The following is a 27,565-nucleotide window of genomic DNA, read 5'->3' on the forward strand; positions in this document are numbered from 1 at the left end:
ACGGTTTGTGGGTTTGAGCCCCGTGTGGGGCTCTATGCTGACAGTTTGGAGCCTGGAGCCTGCTTTGGATTCTGTGTCTCGCTCGCTCTCTGCCCCTCCTCTGCTCATGCTCTGTCTCTCTCAAAATAAATGAACATTAAAAAAAAATTTTTTTTTAATCTGTTTTTTTTTTAAACACAGATTGGTCGGAAGGAAAGGTACTGGCTGGAAGTCATTCTCAAATTCATGTTCACTTAAATGTTCATGCATTTCAGGTGAAAAATTTTAACATACTAATTTTATACAAGTTTCAAAAACAGTATTTAAAGTGAATAGTAAACATATATTCTGGGCAAGTAAAACTAAACAGCAAGTAATTTCATTCAGTTGTATCTAGTTTTAAGGCTGATGACCATAAAGATAAAATAAGAGAATCAGATGAATGTGAAGTTAAAGAACATTTTATTTACTGACAGATTAAAAACCACAACTCCAAGTAGTGCAAAACGCACCACTGAACTCAATTACAAAGAACTGGTGTTAATACACAATGTTTAAGCAATGCTACACTTATTTTTGGCAAAGTGCTGTATTGTTTAGTCTGTGTATAAAACTGACCATCTATGAACCAATCAGTATAAAAAATTCTATAAAAACAAATTTAGACAGTGGCTCAAGAAAACAAGCTGCCATTTATGCATAGATGATGTACAGTATATAATCTAACCAAATGTCCCTTTTGAGTTTTCAAGTTGAAAAAAATCTGTGTTTAGGAATACATCAAGAAGGCACATAGTACAATCTACAATACTCTTCAGTCTCTATAACTGATGCCCTGTCTTTGAAAAGCAAATGTGTTCACAATTTTACTTGAGACAAAAAAACCAAGCCACTCAAAAAAGTAATAACAACACACAATTATTGATTAAAATTCCAAACTTCTGGAGGAAAATGCAACCAAAAAGCAAGCAAAAACCACTCATACACATCAAGCTTAGATACACACACATCTAGCTCCCCAAGTACTGATTTGGTTTTTAGAAGTCCATCTAGAAAACAAATACTAAAACTTCAGGCAAATACAGAGCAAAATGGGGCATTTAACAATTATACAATTAAAAAAATATGTTGTAAGGAAAATTCTAAACGATATATAAAACATCCACTGAAGCTGCCTTCCTTTGAATAGTAACCTCTCCTCCCCCATAAAGGATACTGTTGCAAAGAGAAAGAAATATCCTTATCTGTATGCTTTCCGGTCCCTCTTTCTCCACCCCAAACCACTGTTAACTGGTGTCGTATTTCAAGTGAAATTGGTACGTGGCAAGGCTGACACCACTGAATTAGGTAGGTTTCCTAAATAAAGCATTTCATATAAAATTTTCAGCATTAAAATAAGTAGATAAGGATGCCATTGATAATGCATCAACATGGCTGACAGTGAAGCCATCCATGAGAACAGCCCAACTTTTAAAAGAATTTAGCCAGCATGAATGGGCCTTATAAAATGAAGATAGTTTTAAGGTAACATTACAAACATGCTAGTGTCTCCAGTACAAGGAGCAGTCTCTTAACTGATTCTAAAAACAAAGACACTTGGAAACTCTTAAACTTTCTCCACTAACCTATTTAAACTTCAATGTTTATCTTCTAGTTGGAGTCCTTCATTTTTTCGTTTGTTTGTTTACAATTCAAAGAAAAACAGGATAAGAAAGACACTCTTTTTTGTTCTTTTTTTCTCAAGATATAGAAAGACAATATATTTCCTTGAAGAAGAGGATAGCAAAAACACTTACATTCAATGAAGATGTAAAGATAACAAACCACTGTACTACACAGATTTGAGAAGGAAAAACAACAGGCGATGCTGAGCGCCCTCTCAAGTTTTCAGTAAACTGTGTTCTCACTAGAATCAAAGCACTGATAAAACAGAGAAGGTATGTAAACAGGAACAGCCTGCATGGGAACTGGGAAAATGTACAGGAAATTAATGTAGAAACAGCTCGCTGGAGTAGAAAGTCAAACATCCAATCACTGTGAACCTTTCTGTAAAAAAAATCCCCCACCTGCCCGGCCATATAAATGCATTGCCACAGAAGATAAATAATGCAGGGTTAATCTTCAGCTCACAGTGCAATACATAATTAGTAGAGAAAGAAAAAGTAACAAACATAGAATACACATTATAAAATGTTTTATTAATGAAAACACAAACTTTGAGAAACACGGTGCGTTATAAAAACTAAGGGACTCATCCATGAAGCACTGCTTGTGCACCACCCATTCCAGACTTTTTCCAAGTAACGTTCTATATATTATCAGTTTAGAAGTAGAGCACTAAATTCGGAGGGGTCTTATTTCTCACTGCTTGAATTTTTAAGAAATATGCACTGAAGCACATTTATGTAAACCACTAATATTTACAAGAGCAAAAATAATAACTTATAATAAATTGCATTTTGGCCATGTTTCAAGGAATACTTAACAGGTCAACATCATCCTGGTACCACACGTAGTAGATGCCAAACAAACCCCTAATGACCAAGAACTTCAAATGAATTATGTAACCACTTTCTTCCATTCTAACATGTGCCAATTTAAGACAGAAAACTTAGATACTGATACAAAAACCACAGTATGATATGACAGATGGCATGATAACCCTAAAAAAAATCCCAAGCCTGAAAGTATTTGTTTTCCAGGTATAAACCATAAAAAACTAGGTCCAGAGAAGGCCAGAAAAAAAGTCAATAACTGACAGAGATGTAGATGTATTTCAGGTATCGGGAAATTTGAAAAATAATAGTAAAAAAAAAAAAAAAAAAGAAAGAAAAGATCCTAGCTATGTTATACACAAATCTGTTCATGCTGCCAAACAAATTCTCATGGCTGAACTTCTGTAGCTTGTGAGGTACTAACAACTTGCATGTAATATATGAAAAAAGAGACCCCCATATAGTTAGAGGCTTACATCCAGAAAACATTTAGCTGGTATATTTTCAAGTTACCAACATATGGCCCTAGAGACAGACACGATGTAAAACATACACACCTTCATGAAAACTCTACCTCACCTCTCAACTCTCGTAAACACAAATAGTAACAAAATAACTTCTAGCTCAGTTTGACAAAACTTTACAGACTTGGCCCCTAGTTAGAAAACAAATAAATAAAGGGGTGGTTCAAATGGAAAGGGAATAAGGAAAGCAGGGGGTCTAGACTCTTGTTCTAAAGAGACATTCCTGGCACTTCGTCACAGCCAGTGGAAGAACCACCTACCGCCACCATCTGACGATGCTGTGTGACGTCTTCCGCCTCCAAACTTCCCAGCCCTGGTCAGAAAAGAGCTCAGCTCTTCACTTGAAAAAGTCTCCCATAGTTCCCTGCATCCAGCTGCTACAGGGTTATTAGAAAATATAATACTTCACATAACTATATGCTGCTTTTTCCCTTGAAAACCTTGTATAGACATGTATTTACTTAATTAGGGTTGCAGAGGCATTGGAAAAATAAGCTCTTTGACCACAAAGGTGATACTACTGTTTGTCAGTAGAATGTGCTTTGGATTGTCTATGTTTAGTTTAGTTTGAGAGGAAATTGGTGAATGTGGATGGCTCAGCAAAACCCATCACAATCGCTAAAAAAATAAAGTGACCGGCTAGAGGTAAGATAGATTTTCTCTAAATGATAAATAACTGGCCTCCATGTGACTCGAGCCCTGAACCCTGGCCTCATTAGCACCAACACTCTGAAGAACAGTTGTGGCCCCACCCCCACCATCAGATTCAGTAGAGAGGCCCCTGGGATTTCACACAAGGTTCAGTCCTGGACAGCCCACTTCCATCAGTACACAGTGCGCACAACGACCGTGAGGGAGGTAAATACTACTACTCCCCCATAGGTGGAGGAAACAGAGGCCAAAGTGGTTAAAGATTCTGCCTGAAGCCCGAGTTAGGGAAAAAAAAAAAAAAAGAGAACTCAAGGAAGCCAACCCGGCACTCTTCATCTAGATGCTAGGAAAAGTTGTCACCAGGAATTCCTTCTCAGCCTTGCTTGCCACTCAGCAGGGCAGGCTCCACGGCAGATGATCCGTCACCATATCAGAAATACAAAGCCTACCTCTTTTTCCTTGGACAGTTATAAATAAGAAGTCACTAAAGTGCCTGGACAGGTACTTCTGAATTTACAGCTGATGTGAAGTGCCAAGTGGGCAGAGCCGGCAGGAAAGAATCCACACAAGTCAAATGGTGGACTAATGGGGTAGGTGGAGACATACATTTTCCCAAACACAATTTCACAGATCTGACAGATCCCCTCTGCATGTGAGACAGCGCTTCTGTCCCACGATCCTTGTAATGTCTCTGTACCACGTCACACAGTCACATCGGAATTACTGAAAGCACTGTTCACTAACACTTAATGTACCTGAATTCCAAAATGAACTGTATGGCTAATCTGGAAAAAAAAAAACAAAAAACCTGTACACACAGAAATATATCAAGTTTTCTTTCAAGAGAAAGTTCAGCCATAATTCCATTATATCCATGGCAACTATCACCTGTTAATGCTCATGTTAGTGTGTAAAAATGTATTCGCTATATACAGAAAAGATTATCAAGTACTGGTCAATAAAGTGTATGGCTGACCCTGAGAATAAATTTTTGCTTACTCGAAATATTGATTAATACAAAATAAAATGAAATTGAAAGATGCCTATCCTCATACTTGGGAAGAAATGTCTTTAGAATGCTAACTCATATACACCTTAATAGATTTAAAGACATCCCAAAACACCAAACACTGTAACTGTATTGATATGTTTCCAAAAATATTCTGAAAAAATTTACAAAAAAGTAAATGTTAAAAGCAAGGCATTATGTGATACACAGCATGTAAATCTGGTTTTCAAGATAGTGTCTAAACACATTGATAAAACTATGTGATTGGTCATCAGTTGGCTGAAACAGCATCTTCATTGTCCGTACACATACATCCACACACATATGCACAAACCAAGAGAAACCAATCAACCTTGAAATTCTTAGTAATTGTACTGACGTGGGCAGGGCTGATGGACGGCCCAGCCACTGTGCTTGACTTGCCTAGAGTGGCAGTCCCTGGTAAGATTTTGGCGACGAAGGCTATTTCTGTTTAAAGACTGTCTTTCACTATGTTCTTTTATCCACTGGGAAGGGCGAAAGCTCTTGGGTTGTTCCAGAAAAGCTGTATGAGCAGCAAGAGCTGCAACATAGCAGTGAATGTGCTGCCCCATCTCATCCTGAGCTTCCACTCTGAAACAGAAAAACACGAGGATGCATTCAGTAACAGAGTACGTTATTCATGAACTTGAAGAAGTTACTTAGTGATTCAATTTGCCACACTGATTTGTGGTTGAAAGAGATCTTACTGTCTGATGGCTGACAGACAAGTTTATATTTTGTAACCACAATGACTGATAATGTTAGAAAGGAGAAACCACCTTTTCACAGAAATATGCCATATAATCCACAGCGGGGGTTGGGGGGGATTAAGTACACTGTCTTTTAAAAAGTGCTTTACATTTTGAATGAATTTCAATTATGCAGCATTAGATAAGTTTTTCTGTGAGGGGAACTAACATTTACTGCATATCTGTATTTGCAAATATAATGTATTTAATTCTTGATATAATCTTAAAAGGAAAACATATTAATTCTCAAATTTTACTGATCAGGAAGCTGAGGCTCAACAACGATAAAGTCACAACTACTACCTCATACAACCAAGATTCTAATACAGGTCTTACTCCAAAGACTGTTATGAAGCAGGCTGACACTGGTGAACTATGCTAACTGCACCTTCACACGTTTTCTGTCTCTAAGTAACGGTTCCAGGAAATAAGCTGCAGGTCTCTACGTAATAGAAACATGCATAGAAAATTCTACTCATTTAACATTTTTATAGATAAAAAGCTACCTGCTTACTATAAAATTTATATCACAACAGGGCACAGTTTGGAATGGCATTTGCATAGAAATGTTACAAAGACCTGAGGAGAACATATCTTAAAATCCGGCTACAAACCATGTGGTTATTATCTGTCTTATATATTAAAAGCTAATTTAATAGGATAGATGTAAACTAAATTAACACATAACATGAAGAGTTTTAAGAGTTTTAGGGTTATTTTACACAACATGGGCAGTTATAAATTGTGGCTATAATCACTAGAGGAAAATGCTATTATTTTTTAAAGATTTTTAAAAAAAATAGTAGAATTAAAGGGAATCACATTAAGAAACTAATAGAAAGAAGTTAATACAAAGAGAGCAGTTTTTAAAAGGTGGACATTTTGAGTTCTTAACCTTCCTGTTCAGACTGATAACACATATCACACAGTCTCAAAGGGAATATACTTACTCTGTGCCAGTGAGTCTTATAAGCAGCTTTTCCTGGCCCTACAAATGTTAAATGGTGAACTATTAAATCACTAGTAAGATTTAAAATGCTACTTAATTTTACTGTTAGGACATGGTGCATTTTCTATATTAAAACTGGCTTACTATGGGTCATTAAAGGCACATGTATTACTTGAGATTATGATAGCACATAAACCTTCATAAACAATACTTATAAAGGTCAAAATGCAATAAAACACACACTCTGAAGCCCATCTACAGTAATTATGAAGCACCTTATTCTTACATGCTTTATGTAATGCTTTATGGTAATATTCCCAAGGATAGACAGGATGGAAGCAATCTAACTTCTGAAAGACATGATTTGTTTCCTGCTCAGAAAATACAGATATTTACTACATAGCCATCCTAATGTTGGTAACACCTGATCTATCTTGATTTAGTGGGCTTTTGTAAATAAGAATTTGAAATCCAGAAATAAAGATGTTAAAAACATTTAGTTTTTATAAAACTAAGATAGTTTGCAGTACTTTCCTATGTTCAGAAAGAATTCATATGAAGTTAAGGGTATTCTTTTGATCCTATATATATGGAAAAGCACGTATTTGTTTAACTTTCTTACATGTTATACCAAAACATATAACAAGATATAAAAACAAACAAGATACAGACAATGAGCATAATGACTGCATCAAAACCTCAAACACATAACCAGATGCAGCGCATGGTCTTGGACTGGATGCTTGTCTGGGCAAAACTAGGTGAAATATTCTGGGCTCTGGTGCAGAAAACAGAGTATAGTTTGGGTAGTAGATGAAATGAAATTTTACTGGGAAAAAAAAAGGTGGAGACCATTGCCTAAAGAAGCAGATTACACAACTATATACAAGTATATACAACTTGATCCCTTTAGGTTAAAAATGTGTGTGTGTGTGTGTGTGTGTGTGTGTGTGTGTGTGCGCACGCGTGTACAAACTTGTGGGCATATAGAGAAAAAACCACCTGGAAGGATACACTCTAGGGTGTTAACAGCATCCATCTCTAGGTAGTACAAGTGTCTTTTTAAATTTTTTAATTTTTACATATTTGCATTTTCTAACTTCCTGCAATGCATATGTACTGCTTCTGTAATAATGTTATAAAGTGCTGTATATACATACACACACGCTTTAAACACTGAGAAGTAAGTACACAAATCCCAGTAAGTTTATAGTGACTATTAATCATGGGAAACTCTTGAGTCCAATTCCACAGAGGTGAGATCAGAACCAGGTGGGAAGGATTTCTAAGAAGTGAAGAAATTAATTTGAATAGACTATATGGCAATTTAATCAATACCATGTCTAAAAAATCTCATTTTAAATTTTTGTTGAAATGCCTGAGACACTGATCTCTTGATAAACTTACAGCATTGAACAAAGTGCCAGTTAGAGTAACATTTCCCATCAAAGATCTTACCCAGTACAAAGCCTGGGTAACTATATAAGCAAATTATTTTTCAATTTGGTAAAGGATATGTTTATCCTCATAGAAGATGACGAGATTATCTACAATATTAAGACTTATGAGTGCAGCAAACTCTGGTAAAGTTAAATTAATGAGCTGCCTGGGTTTTGTTTATTATCTGGCAAACAGGAACTAGAAGATATATACAATGATCCAGTTAGTCAAGGTAGAGCCTGGACAATCTAAAAAGAGGCCCTTTGGACTACAGGACTAACTACAGGAACATTCTGAGCTGCTCCAAAGATTCCAATTCACCTGTAGCCTTGACAGGTATTTAGAGAATTAAGTCGGTACCAACATCACCAAAACATCGTAATACCACAGGCACAGCTCACTACCATGCATCATGACTAGCCAGAATTCGAGCTGATTAACAAGGCCATAGACTTTATTTTAGCAGGTGGGAGCAATCTTGAAAATGCTCGCTGGATAAAGGTGACAGTATTTCTGTAAGTTTGCTTGGGAACATGTCAATCTTTATTGACAAGGTACTCTCTCCCTGAACCTTTCCAAGCCCTCAACCCATCTGCCATTCAAACAGAGCCTTTCAGACCCCTTGAACTCCACACAACAAAAAAGTATTGTTTGGGTATGAAGCCTTTCCTCCGTAAGACAGAAAACTCATACTTGAGATCTGCCAGGTTTTTGAGGTTAAGTGACATTTGATGCAACCCAGTTAAGACCACTTGGAAGAAAATAAGAGTTTTATTTTAAGCTATACTATTCTTGTTGAATTTGATACACCAAATAACTCAGTGTATAAAGTGCCAGAGTTATATTCTAAGACACTTAGCAGAAATGCTAGTCTTTTCTTTCTGGTCACCAGCAGAGTACGGGTGTGTGTTGTGTGTGTGTGTGTGTGTGTGTGTATAATGTTTATTTATTTTTGAGAGACAGAGACAGAGAGTGGAGGGGTGGGGGCAGAGAGAGAAGGAGACACAGAATCTGAAGGAGGCTCCAGGCTCTGAGCTGTCAGCACAGAGCCCGACACGGGGCTCGAACTCACAGACTGTGAGATCATGACCTGAGCCGAAGTCGGCCGGCCACTTAACCGACTGAGCCACCCAGCCGCCCCAACCAGCAGAGTACTATAAATGCAACAGTTCTGCATTATATAATTGGGGCTGTATTCTAATGAATTTTTTTGAAAATGTAAAATGAACACTTTTTTTTATACCATCTACTACCTTGTGCACTATAGACATGCCTTCATAAATCTCTAATATTACTCTGCATCTTCTAAAAAATTAGCTTCAAGTTGTAGTAGAAACAAATAAAATGCATGCCGAACAGACTGCCCATGGACAGAATAAAATACAATTGGCCCCTGAGCAACTCAGGGGTTAGGGGCACCAGCCCCTGTGCAGTTCAAAATCTATGTACAACTTTGGACTCCCCAAAAACTTAACTGCGAATAGCCTACTGCTGACTGGGAAGCTTACCAATAACATTAATGGCCAATTAACACATATTTTGCATGTTATATGTATTACCTGCTGTGTGCTTACAATAAAGTAAGCCAGAGAAAAGAAAATGTTAAGAAAACCATAAGGAACAGAAAATACATTTACAGTACTGTACTGTGTTCATAAAAAAAAAAAAAAGAAAAAAGAAAAAAAGAAAAACAACTCTGTGTATAAGTACACCCATGCGGTTCAAACCCACGTTGTACAAGGGTCAGCTGCACTTACAACGTACCTGGGGCTACTTGGGTTATGAAATTCATCAGCCCCACAGCTGGCCTCACTGACAGCAGGGCAGGAGTTATGCACAGCATAGACAGACATGCTGGGATGTTCGATGAGAAGGTTTTCCATAGGACTGGTTTCCACCTTGAGAGTGGTTAATCCACCTGCAGTAAAACATGGGGGAGGGGTGATAAACCAGCTCTCCTCCATTGGACAGGACTCAAATTGGAGGAAGCAGGAATCGCTTGTATCAGCCAAGCACTCAAGAGATGCAGGTAAACAGGAAAAGACTGAAGGGTGCTCAGTAGGTGACTCTTCACTGATGTCTTCTTCTTCATCTTCTGCTGCTGAGAAACCAGTGCAAGTGTCTACATCACAGTCCACATACGTTGGTGAAGTCCCACGGGAGGACGGGCATCACAATGACAGCAGATTGAGAGCACAGAAAAAGAAGAGATGATACTGTTAGCTGATGTTCACATTTCTCCTTTCATTTAGGTCAGACACAAAAGCATCTACATTCACTCAATGATTATAAAAGAACTTCTGAGCACCTAGTGTGTGTGTATGTGTGGTGTATCACTGCATCAGATGTATTATGGTGGCTTTGCAGGAGACGATTTTTCTATCCTGCTAAAGTAAACATGATGAGCAATGTGGGTTACAAGGATTTCCTATTAAAGTGCATCTGATCTGAGCAGGGTATGAGAGTTGCAAAACTGGAAGATCTGACGTCAATCAATTTCACTGACTGATTATCTGGCACAGGATGTTTCCTGCAATTATTTTAGACAAATTCTTGCTTATTTACTTTAAAGGCTTAAAAACCTTCAGAGTTACTGGTTTACTTCTGCAAAAACTAAGATGCAAGAGTTTCCATTTTTGCTGTGATGATTAACTGCTGAGAATACCTTACCTATGAAGTCAACAAGAATCCATTCATCATCTTCTTTCTCACTAAATTCTGGTTCTTGATTGGAAGAAGTATTGACTTCGCCCACAAACATTTTATTCAGTCTCTGGAACATTGTTAAGGCAAGATTGAGACTTTGGCGGGATGTCTTTATAGCTGAGATTTCAAAACACTGTCTTCAGTCAGCCTGATGGCACGACAGGAGATTAAAGTGCACGAGGTGCTTATTCAACTTAGGTGGGAAGCAAGAAGAATCATTATCCCTAAAATAAAACAGGAAAAGAAGGTTATTTCAAATCAGTATATATTTATATAATATGTGTGTGTGGTTTTAAAAGCATGTGCCCACACACACATGTGCACACCCCTCTAGAAGAAAGCTCATGCCTTAGTCTACAGTCACAGCTGTTCCCTTCCAGCAGGCATCAAACACAAGAAATGCAGTACCTTTCATCTATAAACCATTATGAACTGAGTTCTCAATGCAACCTGTGAACATCTTACATGTGAAATGAAAGGCTCTTTTCCACATCTGTGCTTTTATAAGGGATCAATCTGAATTATGTATTTCAAGGTGACATACTCCTTTCCTGTAAGAAGAGAAAAACTAGATACTAATGGTCTTGCTATATGATATTCAACTGCCCCAAAGCTGCCAAAGGAAGGCTGCAGCAGGGCCAGATGTCTGCCATGTTTCCCTGGCTCATTTTCTCTTCTGTTCTGTTCTTCTACAGGGCTGCAAGCAGACCCAATTCCATTTAAAATCAGTAGGTACAGCATGATTTGGCCTTCAAAACAATTTCTACAGCTGGCACAGGGAAATTTATGCCATAGAAAACTGAGGACGACAGCAACTAGAACTGGAAACCATTCACCACGTGGTGGCAAGCAGGAAGGTGTTGTAGTCAGTGTGCCTGGGTTCAAATGCCGTCTCTGCTGCTTTTGCTCTGCGCGAGTTAGGAAGTTACACTACTTCAGCTGGCAATAGTTCTACCTCATGGAGTTCTGTGAGTTCTAAACGAGGAACTCCAGGCTTGTCTGATCTTATTCCAGAAATCCAGATTTATATATCCGTTTCTCCCTGGTTACTTGATAGGCATATCAATCCTAACACATACCAAAGAGAACTTTTAATTATTTCCCCACAAACTTACCTGTCCTTCTTTCTCTTCTCAGCAAGGAGAAGCAGCAGCACCCAGTGGTTACCCTTGACTCCTTCCACTCCCTACCCAACCCCTCAACCAAATTCTCACCAAGTCCTGTTGACTCTAGCTGAGCACGTGCCTCAAATCTGCCCACTTCTTGCCACCACTTTTATCCTAGTTGAAACCAATCTGGTGTCCCTTTGGACTTTGCCAATCACCACCTCCTAGATGGTCTCCCTGACCCCACTCTTGTGAAATGAGATAATGCAGGCAACCTACTTAGCAAGGCACTTGGCACAAATTCTCAGTCAGTGTCAACTATTATTCTACAAATATTTACTGAGTACGTATCATGCATCAAGCAGAGTGCTAAGCACAGGGGAAGACAGGTAATGTGATGAATGCCATGGAAAAAGTACTGAGTGTTCCTCAGATCTACACAGGTAGATGTCAGGAAGGATTCCTACAGTAAATTACTTTGATCTGGAGTGGTTGAGAAGATCAAGAATGGAGGAAGGGGGAGAAGGAACACCGGAAACCTGCAGATGAGTGAGAATGTGGCAGCTTCTGTATGGCTGAAGATCCAGATGGACAGGTGTGAGAGCGCGCTAGGGGTGCTAAGCAGGAAACAGATCCTGTAGGACCATGTAAGCCAGAAATGAAAAGTCAAGGATGACCCAGGTTTATGGCTTGGCCAACTGGGGAGATGGCGGGACCATTTAGTGGAAGAGGCATACTGCAGAAGGCATAGGCTGGGCATCTTGGACAAGCTGAATTTGGGAATCTGCAAGTCATGAACCTGGAGATGTCTAGTAGACTGCTAGATATAGGGCTCTGGAGTTCAAGGGCATGGTCTCAGCTGGGGGCACTGATTTAGGAGTTGTCAACAAAAGGGAGTGACAGAAACCATGAGTAGATGAGACCATCCAGGGATAGTGAAAAGCATCTTCCTAAATGATACTCTTTCTCACCAGCATCAGCCTTGAATCTAACTTCAGACTCTTGACATTTCACTTTCTTTTATTTATTTATTTATTTTGAGAGAGAGAGAGACAGAAGGCGAGCACACACGCAAGCATGTGTATGCACATGAGTGGGGGAGGGGCAGAGAGCAAGGAGACAGAATCTTAAGCAGGCTCCACTCTCAGTACAGAGCCTGATGCGGGGCTTGATATCACGACTCTGAAATCATGACCTGAGCCAAAATCAAAAGCTGGATGCTCAAGCAAAGGAGCCACCCAGGCGCCACGACCCTTCTTCACTTTCAAACAATCATCATTTTTAGCAGTACATGTAGTTACAATCTGTATTTGATGAGATTCTTGGTTGAATTCTTTATGTGCAAATGGGAGTGCTACAACTGTTTGGCATGCTACTACGAATGTGTAATCCTACGAGTGTGTGTTCAAATAAATGACATCTGAGCACTGTTGTGGTCACAATCCATCATCATCAGCCATTAATTATTAAAAGAGAGTCAACAGGAAATGTTACTTGCATAACCAGTCTTCCTGAAAGCCTTCTGGAAAGCAGCAGGGCCAAACCATGAAGGCTGGAGCTCTAGTACAGAATTCAAATTCAGCTTTATGTTCCATGTAAAAGAAATTAGGAGAAAAGTGGGCTTGTGTAGTTTGCTGGACCTACTACTGTGGTGTAGGTGATGAGCTACCACAAGTTCTGACATAAGTAAAGGTTTTGAGGACGTAAGTGAGGAGGGAAAAAAAGATACTTAAAAAATCCCCCCTTATCTTAAATTACAAAGGCATACGTTGGTCCCAAGTACAATTCTGTGTCTGCTGAAATAGTTGAGAGAATAATCCCAATTCTCCAGAGTACAGGGCTGACTGCAGGCCCTGCATCAGCTAGGAAGGTAGAGCTGCTGGGCAGGAAGCAGAGCACCTCACAAGAAAACCCCTGCTCATCCTGAGTGAGCACCGTGTCCCCCAAGAGCGATGTCACATCAGGGTAACCTAACAGGGCCCAGGCCAGTTAGGTGGCAGCGAGAAGGCAGAGAACAATGCTGGGGCCACGGTGGTCGGGCAGCTAGCTGCAGGTTCCTGACTGCAAACTGCGCTCCTCTAGCTCCAAACCCATGTGATGGAAGCCAGCTTACGCCTGGAACATATACAATTCTGCCACAGGAAAGGTGTCTCTGGAGGAACTTTCCACAGGGCAGCACAAGTCAATCTTCTTTTGGTTTCCTGAAGTCAGTGGCTGCCTTAAGATATCTCCTATTTCCTGCAAGAGCAACCATCCGTGGGTGGGCAGAGTATTCAGGAGCCCAGCCAGGCAAGGGAAGAGCTCATTCTCATCTGTCCTGAGTCAGAGCTGGTATTTACATGACACACCTTTTGAAGCCTGCGGGCAGGACACAGAGTCGTCTTAGGGAAGGAGTGCTGGCCTGGGCCCCAGCAGTAGGGGGTTCTGGCTTTCCCTCTACCACAGGTGGCTCAGACTAAACAATTTAGCCCTCCTGAGCCTCAGTCTTACCACTGGAAAAATGGATCACATCTTTACTCTCTCCACAGACCTCTAGCACAATGAAGAAGTGGGGTTGGGCTAACTATGCAAAGTTCCTTTACCCTGCTTTCTGTAGGTGTCACAAAGGAAAAGGAGCTGTCGGGAGAGACCCCAACATGCTAGAACGGTTCATGAGGTGGCTGCAAGGCACCCTGGGTGGATGAACACTTGAAATATGACTTGTATGACCAAAAAACTGAATTTCAAATTTTATTTAATTTTAACCCATTTAAAATTCAAATTTGGAAGTTGACAATTGAGCTATTCTTGGAAAAATTTCAAGTATGTTCAGAACAATTGATTAAGCATGTCCAATGAAATTTTTACATGTGAATTAAGATGTGATATAGGTTAAAATATATACCCGAGTATATTTAAATTTTTTTTTAATCTTTATTTTTGAGAGAGAGACAGAGTGTGAGCAGGGGAGGAGCAGAGAGAGAGGGAAACACAGAATCAGAAGCAGGCTCCAGGCTCTGAGCTGTCAGCACAGAGCCCGATGCGGGGCTCGAACTCACGGACCATGAGATCATGACCTGAGCTGAAGTTGGACACTCAACTGACTGAGCCACCCAGGCGCCCCTACCAGAGTATATTTTAAAGACTTAATACCCCCTCAAAAAGAATGTAAGATAGCTCAATAATTTAAACAGGGTGCCTAGGTGGCTCAGCCAACTCTTGTTTTTTGACTCAGGTTCTCACAGTTTGTGAGTTGAAGCCCCACATAGGCTCTGCACAGATAGCATGGAGCCTGCTTGGGATTCTCTCTTTCCCCCACTCTCTCTGCCCCTCCCCCTCCCTCTACTCTCAAAATAAAGAAATATTTTAAAAAATTTAAACATACATGTAATTCACATTACATATTATACTGGACAATGCAGTTCTAGAAAAATCTCTCCAGAATCTTGAGAGCCTATCCTGCTGACGACCCAGGGACCGTCCCTCTCCAGTCACTGCTATTCTTCACCTTGGCTCCTGCCCAGGAATGGAGGCTCTTGATGGTTCTATGTGAAGCCGTAAGTCAAAGCAGAACTTCAGACTTCACTCCTCACTACATGTCACAGACTTTTTAAAAAATTTTAAGTTTTTAAAAGGTAAACCCCCAACATGGGGCTCAAACTCATCCTGAGATCCAGTTGGATGCTCTACTGGACTGAGCCAGCCAGTCACCCCTGTTGTGGACTTGTTGATATTTACAACTCTAGGGCAATGGATAAAACTAAAATGAAAATTCCAGAGAAAGAAGTTGTCCTAAGAGGACAAATTTACAAATAAAATTCTGGAATTCAGCAAAGAGGGAGGGGCAAAGAAGACTGGTAAGGTAGTACTGCTGTTTGAGGCATGTGCAAGCTTTCCACACGATAACTAACCAACCTCAGCCAACCTGCCAGGGCAGTTTCATCCCAGTGGAGAAAAGAAACAAAGTATCTGGGCACCAGCATTTTAAGAAGGCAGCTTTGTCCCTGTCTCACTCACTCACTTTCTCTCTCTCTCTCTCTCTCACACACACACGTCTTTTTCCTTATAAAATTAACTACATTATAGGAAGTTTGGAAAATAAATAAGGAAAACAATTATTCCACTGCCTTGTTACAATCACTGTTGGTGTATTATGCATTTCCTTCTAGCTTCTTCTACACATAAGGTTTCTTTTTACCATAAAGTCTAGTGAAGGCACAATGCTGTTTCCTGCTTTGTTACTTAACATTTTATCATTAATGTTTTTCATATTATTACATGAGTTAGAAATGCTCAGTGGGCAGAAAGGTGGTTTAATACCTTTAAGTTTAATACTTAAGAGGAAGAGCATTCTAGTTCGAGAACTCAGAAAAGGCGTTGCTAGTCTAGAAGAGCTTGTTAGTATAATTTATCTTATTTTTGAGACAGGCAAACAACCAACAGGTAGTGTGGCTCTGGAGTTACCCTGCTGTGTATGAAATCTTGGCTACGCTACTTGCAACTTGTATGAAGTTAAGATATTTAGTAACCTTTTGGTGCCTCAGTTTTTTCATCCCTAAAATGGAGAAGATAGTGCCAATGTGAGGATTAAGTGTGTATCCCTTAGAATAGAGCCTGCCACATAGCAGGCAGCCAGTAAGTATTAACTCAGAATATGAAATATAAGTTGGAATATTTAACTCCATTCCACGCCAGCTGTGTGACTGTAAGCCATTTAGCACCTTTGGGTCAGAATGCCTTTATCTACAAAATGTTTATATAATAATTACAGCTACAATCTACTGAATACTTGTGATATATAACAGTGAGTTGAGGTACTTATTTGTCACATTTTACTAATAAGGAAACTAGGCTCAGAAATTAAGTAACTTGCTTGAGAGTGATAGAGCTGGTCAGGTGTGGAGCCAGCAATAGAGCATAAGTCTGTGTGGTTCCAAGTGTCTTGCTTTTCCCTGCACATCATTTTGCTCAGGCTCCTTCCAGCCTCAACTCGGGCTCTATGAATTTCAGAGAACAGTGCTTTTCAGTTGGTTTTGGCTGCCAGTAGGCGGCTCCAAAAACAACATTTTTAAATTAAAAAAAAAAAAAAACAAAAACCAACCCACAACTTTGATGATCTAACTTCGAACTATGTGTACAGTTGTGGCTTCTTGACAGTTTCGAAATATCAGGTGGCTGAACTAACACGTCTTCACTGAAAAGCGGCCTCAAAATGATTTTTCTCTTTATATCCCACCCTCCCTATTTTAGAAAAATAAATATGCTCATTCAATTTAAAATTGATTTTAAACTGCAGAAAAACCAAGCCAGGAAAGCTGCCCTTGCTTGCTCCACTCGTACTCTGCCTATTCAACTGGTCATGGGGAGCTTTTCCTCTCAGGGACCCACCACCGTCTGCCCTGAAGGCTGAATGCCAGTGGACAAAGACAGCAATAAGCGGTAACTCCTAGCCTGTTAACCTCAAATTTTGAAAGTAGGACCATTCCCAAGAGAAACAGGAGGGAACAATTGAGTGAGCAAGCAAGCATTCACAGAAAAGAACAAAAGATGGGATGAAAAAACAAAAGAGACCTTGGTCATTTAAATTAATGAGGTCTTGGTTCCAGATAGGAGCTCTTAAAAATTATGCTTCACATTCAGAATGATAGTGGCTGTGACTTAAAAATCAAAAGCTTCCCCGGGATTTTCACATCTACAATGAAAAATGTATTTCAATTACCACTCAAATGATTTCAGGATCTGGGGGTACCTCATTATTACGACTGTTCAATGACCCTATGGGTCACTTTCTCCTCCCCTTTTCGGAAACTACTCTGCATTCAGAAAAGGCTCTTTTAGCAACAAATGCCCAAGTTCTTGGAAGTTACAGATGGAAAGGGGCTCTTCCTTAACCCACTCTAATTTGGAATTGGCACAGAAGATGACGAAAGAGGCAATTGCGAAATACAATACAAAATGAGGCATGCCCACATATAAATTCATCTGCAACTTTGAAAGAGAAAACACCGTTTCCTTTTAATTGGCTGTGTGGCCTCGAGTAAAATAACTTAATCTCTCTGGGCCTCGGGTTTCCTATCCACAAGATAATAAAGCCTACTTCAGAGGGTCTCTGCGAGGAGCAACGGAGATAATGCACGTAAAGCCCTCGATGTCGTATCTGGCACAGAGTAAGGTCCCAATCGGCGTCAGCGACCAAAACGATTAGGATTTTACTCCTGACGGGCAAGTACAGTGTCCTTCCCACAGGTGCAATCTCATATAGTGATGTGTAAGATCAGGCAGGGTCAGGGGACATGCGGCGGACAGGCGGACACCTGGGACACTCAGGCGCTGGTCGCCGGGCAAGAAAGGGGGGTTCCCCGGCGCCGCAGGACCCTTGGTGCTACCGGGAGCGAGCCGGTGTCGCGAGGGCTGGCGGAGGAGGCGAGGAGCGCAGGGCCGCCGGGCCGGCGGAGCGGGGCGCCGAGGTCGCTCCTCCCGCAGCCCCCGACGCCAGTCCAACGGCCGAGTGCTGGAGCAGGAGGAGGAGGAGGAGGAGGAGGAGTAAGGGGAGGAGGAGGTCCCGCCGCGGCCAAGAAAACAGGCCAAGCTCGCGGGAGGAGACAGAAACTGAACACCCACCCGCCGCCCAGCGCCGGGCTCGTCCGCCTCCGCCCGCACCCGGGGCCTCGGGCCGGCCGCCGCCAGGGGAGGAGGCGGGAGGCGCGGAGGGTGCCCGGCCCGAGGCCCGCGGGACGGCGGGAGAGAGCGGCCCGGGGCGCCGGCCCCGCCTGCACTTACGTGGGCCCCACCGGCAGCGGGGACCGGCGGCGAGGGAAGCGGGCGCGCCGCTCGGAGGGGACCGGCGCGCACGGGCGCGGGGCTCTGCTGAGGTAGCTGCGGCTCCCCGGCCGGCGGGCGCAGAGCGCGCAGCGCGGGGCGCGGGGCAGGTCCGGCGGTCGTGGTGCTGAGCGGCTGGCCGCCGGCCGCCCGTCTCGCTCCTTTTGTTGTTGTGCAGCGCTCGGAACAGCTGATCGGCCGCTGCGCCCGCCCGTCGGGCCCGCCCGCCCGGCCGCCCCGCCCCGGGGCCGCGCCAGGCCCGATCCCACCAATCGGCGGCGCGAGGGGCCCGGGGCCGCCCTGCGAGAGGTTGTCACTAACGCACGTGACCTGGCGCCGAGCCGGGCGACGCTCTCAAGTTAGAAACAAGCCCGGGCAACAAAAGCCGAGGGGCGAGAAGAGGGGCGAGCGGAAGGGGGGGCGAGAAGGGTGTGAGGGGGTGGGTGCCGGCCCTGGGGCCACTGGGAGGGGAGGGGAGGCCAGGCGGGCCTGGGGGCGAACAGAAATGGGAACCCGCGGGAGTGTGAGGAGAACGGGAAAGGTGAGAGGAAGAGCCGGAGCCCAGTGGCCCGTCTGCCCCAGTAAGGGGGCAGGGGCCAAGGGGTTGGGGCACTGAGGGACACAGCAGTTTTTGCTGTGAGCAGAAAAAAAAAAAGAAAAAAAAAAGGCGTTGAGAGTGATGGAGGCCAGAGACCCCAAGAGGCCTGTTCAGGCCAATATAGGGGTAAAGCCTTAGACATGGCTCTGTAAAGGCAGCTCCAGGCCTGCTTCTTGGCCTTCTTGGGAAGGAAAGTCTGGTTCTAGGTACAGGGGATGCTGGCCTCCTTAGCCTCCTTTTTGAGCCAGGCCCCAGCATCCTGTGGTGACTGACACTGGGAGCTGACCGAACTTGTCTGCAGGCTCAGGATTCAACCTGCAGGCAGGCAGAGCAGAAGAGGCCATGAGACCAAACCTGAAGGCAGTGAGGTCAGTGATCTGGCCGGGCTTCTGCTCCAGCAGACTTGAAGAACCCTGGAGGGAGGAGAGCGTGGAGAGCTGCTTCTTCCCTAGGCTCTGCATCCAAGCTCGAGAGTGACCCACGGAAGCTCTGACCTCTTACTGTTGTCATACCTGCATACCGTTGGCATTCACATGGGGCCTACCTGCTCACCGGTTATTTATAGTGAGAAGAGAATGAAAGGGTGAGCCAACAGATGCTTTCCAAATCAAAGTTCTGTATGCAGATGGATGGATTAACTGTGTCTGGCAGAGACAAGGGAGTCATGTTGATGCATCTCTTCTCTCCTGGTTCCTGTTTGGACTGAGATGCAATTCTCTGACCCAGGGCGAAATTTATAGCAACTGCTCACAGATATAATCATACAGTGTCTGAAGGGCTCTCACCATTCTGACTCTCACAAGAATCCTGGTTTTAAAGGATGTAACTCAAAGTTCAGGGGATTTTCTGATACCCAGAAGTAATAACAAAAATAAGGTGGCCATTTGAACTTTCCTCAGGAGGTAGACTGAGGCTGTAACTTGGATTGGACAATCTCATGGAATTGAGTGTGCTTTTTAGATTTTAGGTTTTGGCAAATCAGGCTCACCCCGATATTTTCTAATATCATTGCTATCTTTGGAGCTCCATAAACTCTTGCTCCTTCTTAGGAATCCATGAAGAGACCATCTTCCCATTCAGAATAAAGGCACGATAATTCTAAAGGTCTAATTCGTAATTTGAGACCTACCTTTTCCAATCTGATAAGGTTTATCACTGTTAAAGGCAAAATGTGAAAGCATACAATACTTTGTTATGATGGAGAAAACAATGTGAGGTAGATGATGCTTCCAAAGAGGGTCACAATAATATTTCTTGCATCATGAAGTGGAGACTGTTTTTCTTCCCCTTGAATCTGGGCTGGATCTGTGACTGCCTTGACCAATAGAATGTGGCAGACATAATGTTTCTAGCATGTCTAAGACCAGACACTAAGCAAACCTGACAACCTCTGCTTTGCATTCTGGGGAAAGCCTGCTACCGCATAAGAAGAGAACACCATGCTGCAAGGAAACCCAAGCATATAGTTATGTGGAGAGGCCACATGGAAAGAGAGACATGCCTGGCCAGCCCCTAGATTATTTAGCTCATGGTACCTGAGATACCAGACATAGGGGTGAAAAAGCCCTCTAGGAAGTTCCAACTCCAGCAGACGCCACAGGGAACAACGATGAGCCATCCTCACTGAGCCCTGTCAAACTGCAGAATCACAAACAAATAAATGACTGTTTTAAGGCACTAAATGTTGGCATGGTTTTACAAGCAGCAATAGATAACCAAAACGCAAAGCTAAACAATAGGAAGGCCTCTGGCAGACAGATCAACCTTCTCTAAACTCCACAAAGTAGAATTTGGGGGATAAAAAAAAACTTCTTATCTCAGGGGTCATTTGCTTTCTGTTTACCCTCTCACTGATTTGTAATCTCCCCACCCGGTGCTTATTTATCCCAGTAGCGTACCAAGGGGGTGAGAGAGGGGGTGTGGGAGAAGTCTGCCCCTATGAGGGAGTATTCTATCCCTGTGCATTGTTTGGAACTGTTGGAGCATGAAAATAATAAAAAGCAAACTGACTTTTACTTAGTTTTATTATTGTTTGAAATTTTTCTACAGACAAGCACACACACAGAAATTTTCTGCTTACTGTCTGCACCGGGAGTGGATTGCTCCCACTGACTCCCTCCTCGGGTATGCCACTGGTTTACATAGATGCATGCGGTCAGACCCAGGAGTAATGTCATCTCCACAACATAGAGCTGTCTGAATACAACCAAACTGTCAAATCACACAGCTGCACACCAGCTTCTCGTCTGTCTGCTGACAAAGACCCAGCCAGGTTCCCTGCCTGGGCAGACCCAGTGAATCCAACCATCCTTTAATAGGCAGGATAATTCTCAGCAGGTTGCTATAGTACCCACGTCCAGGCTGACTCCCTGCTGTGGGGGTGACCCTTTCCCCATCTGTCAGAGTCCTCCTGTCTGTTTTCCATGGAGCTCAATACACTCCCTTATCTACCCTAACAAAAGGGATTCAACCTCAAGTTTTGTTGTGAAGGACCACAGGGCAGGGCCACATTTATGCCAACATCCAGAAACAATACAGTTAATGCCCCTGCCTCCTGCTTACAAAGGCAGGCTGTGGCCATTGCCCTGCCAGTTGCTTCAAGGCTGCTAAAGAATGTTGCTTCCTATCAAGCCACAGATGGAGAACCCCACTGGGTGGCTACTCAGGGCAAGCTCAGAACAATAAAGCAACAAGTCGCCCAGTCTATACTGAGGAGGGTCTGAAAGTGAAGTCCGCTCAGGCAATTTACAATCGGTCCATCAGCAAATGCAGCCTGTTGGGCTTGTATCGTCCATCCAGCATGCTGTCAAGTGTCTGGGAAAGACAGAAGAGTTTTTGTTTAATTGCATTTTAGAAGAGCAATCACTTGGAATTCCAGTGAAATCTGTTCTAAGAGAAGAAAAGAAAGGGTCTCTCATGGTCTCCAGAAAGCCTGAAACAGAAGGAAGCCAGAGGTTTGGTGCTCTACTTTCTGAAATAAAAAAACAGAAAACAAATCTAACTGGGATGCCCTTACCATCTCAGGAAGAAGTCAGAAATGATACCAGGGCCATAGGTGTTAACAGCTTTCCAAGCCCCTGGAACCTTATAACTCTTGCATATTCGTTTTTTTTTTTTTTAACCCTATATCCTACCTATGTTCACATGGTGATTAGAAACAAAATCCTCAAAATGAAAAGAGCCTGTGTTCTGGCTGAGGCACCAGAAAGGAGAAGGGAGGTGGGCCTAGCCCATTCAGCAGCCAGTATTTGGGGAGAAGAGCCCTTGGGGCTGTGGTGGCATAGGCTGGATTATGAGAGATCGATGACAGTCTCCCAGACACACAGTGCTCTCTCCAGTTCCTTTAAAGTCCTGAATTTAAAGGCTTCTTAGTTTTTAGGTGAATGCACAAATAAGTACTCAATTATTTTAAACTGTATTAAAACTTAGCTGCAGAGCAGAAAGGGAATCACCCTTATGATGATTATCCTTAATCACATCCTTAATACATATGGCCTGGATACATGATACAGAATGTCCCTCTATACACCATCCCAGCCCTAGGGAGCCGCAAAGCCCTAGGGACCAGTTACGTGGGGTAGACCCAACCGGGTGAAAGGGCAGTTGCAGTGGCTACCTGTGTGAGTGCAGGTCAGGTCTTCTACAACTCCTGCTGCCAAAGCTAACTCTTCACTCACATGCCTACTTCTGGGTCACTGCCCAACTGTTGCCATGTGCCAGAGGCAGCCCCAGGTGGGGTCTGTAGCCATGAATTGCTCTATTATGGGGACAGCTTGAGTAGAATGTGTCTTTCTGCTCTTCTTAAAAGGATGATGCAGATAATATGATTGGTACTTACATAAGCTGTACACCACTTACATGGTCTTCCTATTTAAGGAAACTTGTTTTTGGGTTATTCTTTTTGCTGGAATTAACTACCTTAAATATCTACTACATTTTGCAAGATTAATTTACGTTCTTAAATGTCCAGATTGTTCATGGCTTTGGCAAAAGACCTAAGCATGTTGATAATCTGAGGCAGGAGGGTTTTTGGTTTCTGTTCTTTTGGGGCCTCTTCTGCTTTAGTCCTCTTTGGTAGGAGTAGCCATTTCTTTCCCTTTGTAGCTCAGGAAGAGGGAACACATAAATATATAGACCTGTAGTGGTTAAGCCCCATCCACCCATTCATTCAGGTCTATTGTATTCACAGAATCCATTCATGCCTCCAATAATTATTTAATGAGCACCTAGTTTATGCCAGGCACCAGAGACTCAGTAGTGAACAAAACAAACTCTCAGCCATCAAGAAGTTTCCACCTAGTGGAAGAGAAACAATAAGCAAGTAAATATATAATGCAATGAGTGCTGCAAAGAAAAACAAAGCTGGGTAAAAGGTTAGAGAGGCTGGTGGGGACATAGGATGGTCAGGCAGGCGTCTTTGATGAGGTAGCACTTGAGCAGCCAGAACAGGAGGGCAGACATGAGGGGAAAGGGTAGCCTAGGCAGCCAGAAGAGTCACTGCAAAGGCTGGAGGCAGAAGAGTTTTTGTGCTCGAGGAATAGCACTGTTCTTGAACGAAACAGTGTCAACTGAGAATTGGGTGTGATCTGGTATCTGTTGGTTACCTGAGCAGACCCACAGATCTATGAGAACTTTAAATTCCTTTGCAGTCTTTTGGGTTTCTGCAACACTTCCAGAAAGGCACATAGGTCCCTAGGAAGTAACTTTTCATGTTTACCATAGCATGGAACTAAATTTCAGAGCCTGGAGAACAGGAGTCATGGAATGGGCCTTAGGTAATCAATTACATTGCATGCTGGGAAGGCAAAACCACTTTGGAGCATGTGGTAAGCAAGAGGAGGAAACTGGGGGGTTCCTGCTCCGTATGGGGACATTACTTACCTTCTGAGTCCCTCAGTGTCCTCAACTGGAAGAGCAGGAAAATAATACCAACTTGGAGAGACAATGAAATCAGTAAAGTGTCTGGGACATTAGGTGTTTGATAAATATTTGTTTTCACCAGCACACAGACCTTTTCCTAAGGACTTTATTGTAAGGGTTTTGTTTCTAATCACCTTGTGGAAATAGGATTTTTTTTTAAAGGAAAAATCTAAAGCTTAAAAGCTTTAATAGCTTCTCAGAACTTGAGCCTAAAAAAACCCAACAAGGTTAAGGACAAAATGCTCTCATCATCTTTAATAAGTCTATACAAGCAAGCCACAGAGGTCTAGACCCATGTTTGAATTTGTCCCTACTTAACCTGCATTTCGTATTATCTGAACGTTTAAAGCCACAGTTTGGAAAATAAGCCCTTCCCCAACACACACCGATACCCCTGAGTTACTTTACCTGCTCAAACACAAGTGCAACTGAAACCAATCAAGCCTGGAGGCCATACCGTCCATAATTAAGAATAGCATTTAAAGTGAGAAGCAGCTGTTTCTAATGGTTAAGAGTACTAGTTTTGGAATCAGACCTTAGTGCAAGCTCTATGACCTTGGATTTGACCTCTCTTAGCCTTAGTTTTTCATTTGCAAGTGGAGATAAGATTGTCTCTACCAGGTGGTCCTGAGGATTAAATGAGATCATGCATATACAGCATTTAATATAATGCTTGACACTATAGTATGAGGTTATTAAAATGTTATAAGGGTAACCTGAGAGTACTGAGTTCTACAACCTTTAGGAGAGTGATATGTGAGACAGTGGGTCGAGAAGGTGAATTTTGAGCCAAGCCCTGAATGATGTAAAGGAGTAAGTAAGCTCTGTGAGGCTCTATCCAGTGACTAGTAGTAGAGGCAGAAGGAACAGTAAGTGTGTGCATAGAGGGCCAGCAGTGTGGCTGGAGGGTGGTGAGGGAGGAGGGCAGTGGAAGATGAGGTCAGAAAGGTCATGAGGAAATGTGCAAGCAGGGATGAGAAGTTTGGATTTCATTCTAAATGTGATGGGCCATTAGAGTTTCAGACATGTTGAGTTTGAGATGCTCTTTGGAAATCTAGGGGGAAATCTTGTGGGCAATTGCATATTTGAGTGCAGAGCTAAAGGCACAGGTAGGGGCTGGTAACATAAATGTGTGACTTACCAGCTTTTAAATAATATTTAAAGCCACAGAATTGGATGGAATGACCAGAGAGAGGATCTAAACAGAGAAGAGGGCTGAGGCCTGGGCCTAGGGCTCTGATATTTAGAAGAAAGAAGGATAAGGAATATTAGCAGAGAAGACTGAGAAGTAGCAGCTGATTAGGTGAGAGAAAAATTAGAGTGAGGTAACCTGGAATCTAAATGCCAAAAATGCCTTTAGAAAGGAAATTGGGACTGAGTGTGGAGAAGTCAAATATGATTAAGGACAGTCAAATGGTCTCTGGCTCCAGCAAGATGGTGGTCAGTGGTGCTAAGAGTATCAGTTTGCTATGGCTACCATAACAGAGTGCTGCAGAAGGGTGACTTAAACACCAGGCATTTATTTTCTCACGGTTCTGGAAGCTGGAAGTCCAAGATCAAGGTGTTGAAGGATTGGTTTCTCCTGAGGCCTCTTTCCGTGACTTGCAGATGGCTGCCTTCTCCCTGTGTCCTTGCATGGACTTCCTTCTGTGTTGTCTGCGTCCTAGTTTCTTCTGGTAAATATGGCAGATTGGGATTGGTCCCAATCAGACTGTCTTGGTTTAACCTAAACCTCTTTAAAGGCCTTGTATACAAATATAATCACCTTCTGAGGTGCTGAGGGCTAGGGCTTCCACATATTAATTTTGGGGCTGGGTGGGGGGTCACACACAATTCAGCCTGTACACTAAGCAATTCTTTTTTTTTTTTAATTCTTTTATATAATAGAGTGAGCAGGGTAGGGAGGCAGAGGGAGAGAGAATCTTTTTTTTAAAGTTTATTTGAGAGAGAGAGAAGGAGAGAGGGAGGGAGAGAGAGGGAGAGAAAGAATCCCAAGTAGGCTCCGTGCTGTGAGCACAGAGCCTGACGTGGGGCTCAGTCTCATGAACCACTTCATGACCTGAGCCGAAATTAAGAGTGGGACACTTAAGGGACTGAGCCACCCAGCTGCCCTGAGAGAGAGAGAGAGAGAGAGAGAGAGAGAGAGAATCTTAATCAGGCTGGACTCTCACACGGAGCCTGATCCAGGGCTGGGTCCCACCACTCTCGGGATCATGACCTGAGCCAAAATCAAGAGTCAGACAGTCAACCAACCGAGCCACCCAGGTGCCCCTAAGCAATTCTTTTTTAGGAATTTTGTTGTGAAGGAGAACAGAACAAAGGATTAAGGTGGAACTAAAGACATTCTCTCCAAATGGGGAGACAGGGAGGTTTTGTATTTATTTTGGATTTTTACTACGGGAGAAGTTCCAGTCGCTGGTATTGCTGGTGAGAACGGCACGATAGAGAATCTGAGACTGTAGCTGCAGGAGAGAGGGGGTTATTTCAGAATAAAGTTCTTGAATACCAGAGAAGGGATGGGATCAAAAGGTGTTAAATGACTTATCCAGGTCACTAACTTGTGAAGGGTAGGGCTTGCACCTGATCCCAAGGATCTTAACCCCAAAACATACTGTCCCACTGACTACATTTCAATACCTGTTCTTGGGAGCAGCAATAACCAGAACAATCCCCTAGGAAGGAAGGAGAGTAACACAACAAAGGAAACGTGTTCACATATGGAATTATAGCTGTCCTGGCCACCTATTACCACTTGCAGGGGTGAGGGAGGTTGTGAGGGGTTCACAGAAGGGGAAGGAGGAGAAACGGGTGAGGCTCTATTTGACTGATTGATGAAAGAAAACACCCTCAGGAAGTCCAGTCCCCAAAGTGGTTGAATATTTCTGATCTGTGCCCTGGAATTGGCCTATTTATCTGAACTAAGCTTGGCTTCAGGTCACCACCAGTTTCAGACAGTTACATCATCAGCTTTCCGTATGCAGATTGCTACCCTCTTTCACCAGAGCCAAGAAGCATGTGGCTTTGTGATTTTGCTTCTACAAACTCTCTTATCATAGCACTTGCATGCTGGAGCCCAGATGTTAAACAAATCAATCAGTAAATAAACCTTGGCCTCACATTTTGTACGGACAAATTTAACACATACACACACACATACACACACACACACACCACACAGTGTCTCTTAGCGGCTGCATAGCCTCCCAGTCACAGGGATCTCCGCCTGTAAACACTTCATTCTCTTTTGCTACCTTCCCTCCCTGCTTCCTTCCTTCCTTCCTTCCTTCCTTCCTTCCTTCCTTCCTTCCTTCCTTCCTTCCTTTCCTTTCTCTTTCTTTTTTTTCTTTCTTCCTTTCCTTTTCTTTCTTCTTTCTTTCTTTCTTTCTTTCTTTTCTTCTTTATTGAGCTACAACTCACCTGTTACAGAATCCACCCATTTGTAGTGTACAAGTCCTTGTCTTTCAGTGTATGTTTTTTGTTTTGTCAACACTTCATTCTTGACACTGTGGTTTTCACTTCAGCGGACAGGTCAATCTCCCGCTGTTGGGATGGCTCTGCTATTTCAGTCACAGCAATAACCCAACCTAAGGAGTTTACCTGAAGGCAAATGTCACTCTGTG

At 42.8% G+C, this 27,565-nt stretch overlaps 1 protein-coding gene across 4 annotated transcripts in view; it reads right to left on the reverse strand.

Annotated features, from left to right (window-relative positions):
• Positions 1–424: 424 nt before the first annotated feature.
• Positions 425–27,565, reverse strand: part of TP53INP1 (tumor protein p53 inducible nuclear protein 1) — a 156,585-nt gene continuing 129,444 nt past the window's right edge. Inside the window, exons 1-5 of one of the 4 annotated variants that reach the window (XM_058698622.1) lie at positions 18,389–18,620; positions 17,180–17,300; positions 10,488–10,747; positions 9,582–9,939; positions 425–5,270 (exon numbers count right to left, since the gene is read on the reverse strand). In XM_058698622.1, the coding sequence (XP_058554605.1) occupies positions 5,021–5,270; positions 9,582–9,939; positions 10,488–10,599 (720 nt within the window). In that variant the 5' untranslated portion in view covers positions 10,600–10,747; positions 17,180–17,300; positions 18,389–18,620 and the 3' untranslated portion in view covers positions 425–5,020. Of the gene's footprint in view, positions 5,271–6,378; positions 6,417–9,581; positions 9,940–10,487; positions 10,748–17,179; positions 17,301–18,388; positions 18,621–27,565 lie in introns of those variants that run through there. The other 3 variants (XM_058698624.1, XM_058698621.1, XM_058698623.1) reach the window with 3 other exon arrangements.

The sequence above is a fragment of the Neofelis nebulosa genome, chromosome 14 (assembly GCF_028018385.1).
Source record: "Neofelis nebulosa isolate mNeoNeb1 chromosome 14, mNeoNeb1.pri, whole genome shotgun sequence".
NCBI lineage: Eukaryota > Metazoa > Chordata > Mammalia > Carnivora > Felidae > Neofelis > Neofelis nebulosa.